The 3791-nt window shown below is 35.7% G+C and overlaps 1 protein-coding gene across 1 annotated transcript; it reads left to right on the top strand.

Annotated features, from left to right (window-relative positions):
- The first annotated feature begins 505 nt into the window (after positions 1-505).
- Positions 506-1432, top strand: LOC148121373 (olfactory receptor 5B3-like). Its single transcript, XM_087907591.1, has one exon. It carries the CDS (start codon positions 509-511, stop codon positions 1430-1432), a length of 924 nt encoding a protein of 307 aa, XP_087763717.1. The 5' UTR covers positions 506-508.
- The last annotated feature ends 2359 nt before the right edge of the window (positions 1433-3791 follow it).

The following is a 3791-nucleotide window of genomic DNA, read 5'->3' as shown; positions in this document are numbered from 1 at the left end:
AAGATTCCACAGATATCAATTCTTTTATTTACGCTATTCTTAAAAGTTTAAGAAATAGTAATCCTTGGTCTGGAGATTTGGCTAAGAGTTTAAGAGCACTAGCTGCTGAGTTCAATTCCCAGCAATCACATGGTATTTCACAACCATCTTTTATGGGTTTCGATGCCCTCTTGTCAAGTGTATGAAGAAAGAGAACTTATGTACATAAAAATACATAGATAAATAAGTGTTGGGGAAACACCTTAAAAATTAACCCCATGAGTATGAGCTATTTACTTACATGTATGTATAGGCATAACGTGTGCCTCATGCTTATTGAGGCTGTAAGACAGTTTAAAATCTCCTGGTACTGAAGTTTCACATAGTTGTGAGCTGAGCTGTCATGTATATGCTGAGTTTATTGAAATAGAAACTCAGTGCTTCTACCAGCATAGCCTTCTCTCCAGACACTTATTATATATTTTTAAAATATTGTTTAAGGCTTTTTGTTGGTTAAATGATATCATTAATGGAGAACAGAACAGAAGTGACATGGTTTATCTTGTTGGGAATCACCAGTAACCCACATCTACAGCTTCCTTTCTTCATCACCTTCCTCCTTATCTACACCATCACCCTGTTTGGGAACCTAGGGATGTTTCTGTTAATTCTTTTGGACTCTCGGCTTCATACTCCAATGTACATTTTTATCAGTAACTTGTCCTTAGTGGACTTTTGTTTCTCTTCAACAATTACTCCGAAGGTCATAGTTGGATTCATTACAAGAGACATGATCATGTCCTACAACGCCTGTGCCTCTCAGATGTTCTTTTTTTCAACCTTTGCCAATGTGGAGAACTACCTTTTGGTCTCAATGGCCTATGATCGCTATGTAGCAGTGTGTAAACCCCTGCACTATGCCACCAACATGACAACAAGTGTGTGTACATGTCTCATCACTGGCTGTTATATCTGTGGTATCTTGAATGCTTCCATCTCCATTGTGGATGTATTCAGTCTTTCTTTCTGTGAGTCCAATGTGGTACATCATTTTTTTTGTGATGTTCTAGCAGTTATGATTGTATCTTGTTCTGAAAGAAGTGTCAATGAACTAGTTCTTATTTATGCAGCCAGCCTCAATATCTTTTGTGCTCTTATATTCATCTTAATATCCGACACGTTTATTTTCACCAACATACTAAAGATGCACTCTGCTACAGGATATCGCAAAGCTCTCTCTACTTGTGCATCCCATTTCACAGCTGTCTCCATTTTCTATGGGACAGTCATATTCATGTATGTGCAGCCCAGTTCTAGTCACTCCATGGACATAGACAAAATTTCATCTGTGTTTTACACAATGGTCATTCCAATGTTGAACCCTCTTGTCTACAGCTTAAGGAATAAGGAGGTAAAAAGTGCATTCACAAAAATTGTTTTAAAGTCAAAATAATCTTTATACCTATGATTTTAAAGTTTTCAGTTACAAAACTTCTTAATTCTTTCCTTTCATCTTAACATTTACACCACATCCTACTTACCTACCCTTCACTGCATTCAAGAACTTGAAGTGAAAGTTTTACCTCAGTATAATATGTAGGCTGTCAAAAACGTAACACCTTTTTCAGAAGAGTGAAATACAAATAAAATGTTTAAGATAGCTTTGTGTCAAGTTGTTGAAAACAATAGTTGACTATATTATCATATTCATTCTTTTTATTCAACACACCCTCTGTCACATCAACACATCAATGTAATAAATTACATAAAGTAACCCATTGAAGAGAATACATACTCATACATGTCTTGTGAAAACTCATACAATTGGGGGTCGGAAATTTTCCAGAATAAAATGTAACATGGATTTGTTATGTGTCTACTTTGTGTTCATTTAACTGTGCTCAACTCATAGGGACAGTCAGATGAACATAGCTATAATTTTATGTAATGACAAGAATATGAGGATATATTTTTAAAAGAGCTACTTGAAATAAACAGTCTTAATCTTAACAACATCATTTCTCATCGTTATTTAATCCCTTGACTGTTCTCCTGTATAGAGTCAAAATTCAGGGTAAAGGAAGCTACCTCATTCTTTAAATTAGTTAATGAGTGTTATTTATCCTGCTTTCTTCTACTTTACCCTCTCTTTTCCCAAAGCATAGCAACAGCCAAGAATTGTATCCAGGGGTGATGCCTCTGCATCACATCGCATAGTAACCCTATAAAGGCAGATGAAATGCATGTGCAGCATTTTTTGCAGACGTATTCGGTTCCAGTTCCTATTGCACACAGAGGACTGCAGATGGCCATCCTTACTGTGAACTTATTCCCCATAAATTAATCTTTGTTATACTCTATTCTGTGCTCTTATGGAGCTCTTTGGTATAACTACATATACCCAGATAGTCAGTTAATTGTTATTGGAAGAAAGCCTGCAAGCTCTAATGTACTAAACCAGCACAATTCCTAAGAACAATCTGCAACCATTTGCTGTTATACGCCCGGGTCAGTGTAAAAATCTAATTGCTTATAACGAAATGAAAGCATATAAGATAAAAATAAGATACGTAAGTGGGAAGATATCCTGTGTTGCCCCTAAATACTATTGAGTTACAAAAATCTCAGTGTTGACTGTAAAATATTGACTTGTTACTTATTGGTGTATTAGACTGTAGAGGCCTTAAAACAATGCAATAAAAAATGTTTTAAACAATTTAAAACAAATGTTTTAAATTAAAACAATTTAATTACAAATTAAAACTTGTAATTCACCTTGGTTACTCAGTGTAAATAGTTCATAAGACCTTGTAGCTGAAGACAACATTCACATTTGTTGCAAGCTATAAAGAAATTAGTCAGGAACTGAGATTTAACAATTCCAGAAGGTGTCAAAAGGTCCATGCAGATTGTTAAGAGAAAAAAGTCTTCAATGGTTTTGCCCCAAGTGTGAGGTTTATGAATTACAATACCAACCTCTCAGAAAAGTTGGAATCATTAGTACAACAGTAGATTGACTATTATGGGAATAGCTAACAGTCCTCTGTATTTGAAGTCTAGTATATAAGAGGAAATTCATGAGTACTACTGCCACTAAAAAGGAAAAATATGACTAAGAAAGTCCTGTACCATGAGAGTTGTTGTCAGGACCCTACTACTGTTGTTTAGTTAAATGGAAATCCTGGCAAACTGCTTTATAAATATTTATGTTTATATCAGTAGAAAATAGTATACCTTAGTTTTTACTGTGTAAAAATGCTATTCTCTGCTTTAATAAGAGGAATTTTTTTGCTATGGTGGTGAGTAAGGAAACACTTGACTGCTCAACTTGCTAAGAATAAGTAACAGGTTTTCAGCTATAAAGGGGACATTCATGCCACTCACTCAAAGGATCAGCAAGCATTACAGAGGAGGAGGTGGCAGAAAGTGAGTGAGTGCCAGAAAATAGTGAAATGATTACAAATTGTTGTCCTCAGGGTATGACACAGCAATTTCGATTGTGCAGCAGCAACTTCCTGAACTTGATAGCACTGAATTGGGTTTTTGTAAGTCAGTATGGCTAGAGGAGGGGATTGCAAGATTCTTTACATCCCAGAACTATTGGCCATTGTTTGATTCTGAGGGAGAGAATGTCATATTCTTCAGTTGTGTATACGCTGGTTGGTCCACCAGATACCAAGGGATAGTTCCAAACCAAAGCCATATACATAGTCATTGTAAAACTCAATGAGTCCCTGAGGTCATGATAGTGTGAAATAAACTTATTGGAGAGCAGAATGTGTAAGGAAAATAAACTAGAATATGGTGAGAAT

Source organism: Myodes glareolus, chromosome 7 (genome assembly GCF_982192425.1).
Source record: "Myodes glareolus chromosome 7, mMyoGla1.1, whole genome shotgun sequence".
In the NCBI taxonomy this organism is placed as follows: Eukaryota; Metazoa; Chordata; class Mammalia; order Rodentia; family Cricetidae; genus Myodes; species Myodes glareolus.
The sequence above is the reverse complement of the archived record's forward strand: the minus strand, read 5'-3'. Positions and strand labels throughout refer to the sequence as shown.

Excerpts from the sequence above, each read along its gene's own strand:
- LOC148121373 (XM_087907591.1), top strand. The coding sequence starts at position 509 with ATGGAGAACAGAACAGAAGTGACATGGTTTATCTTGTTGGGAATCACC.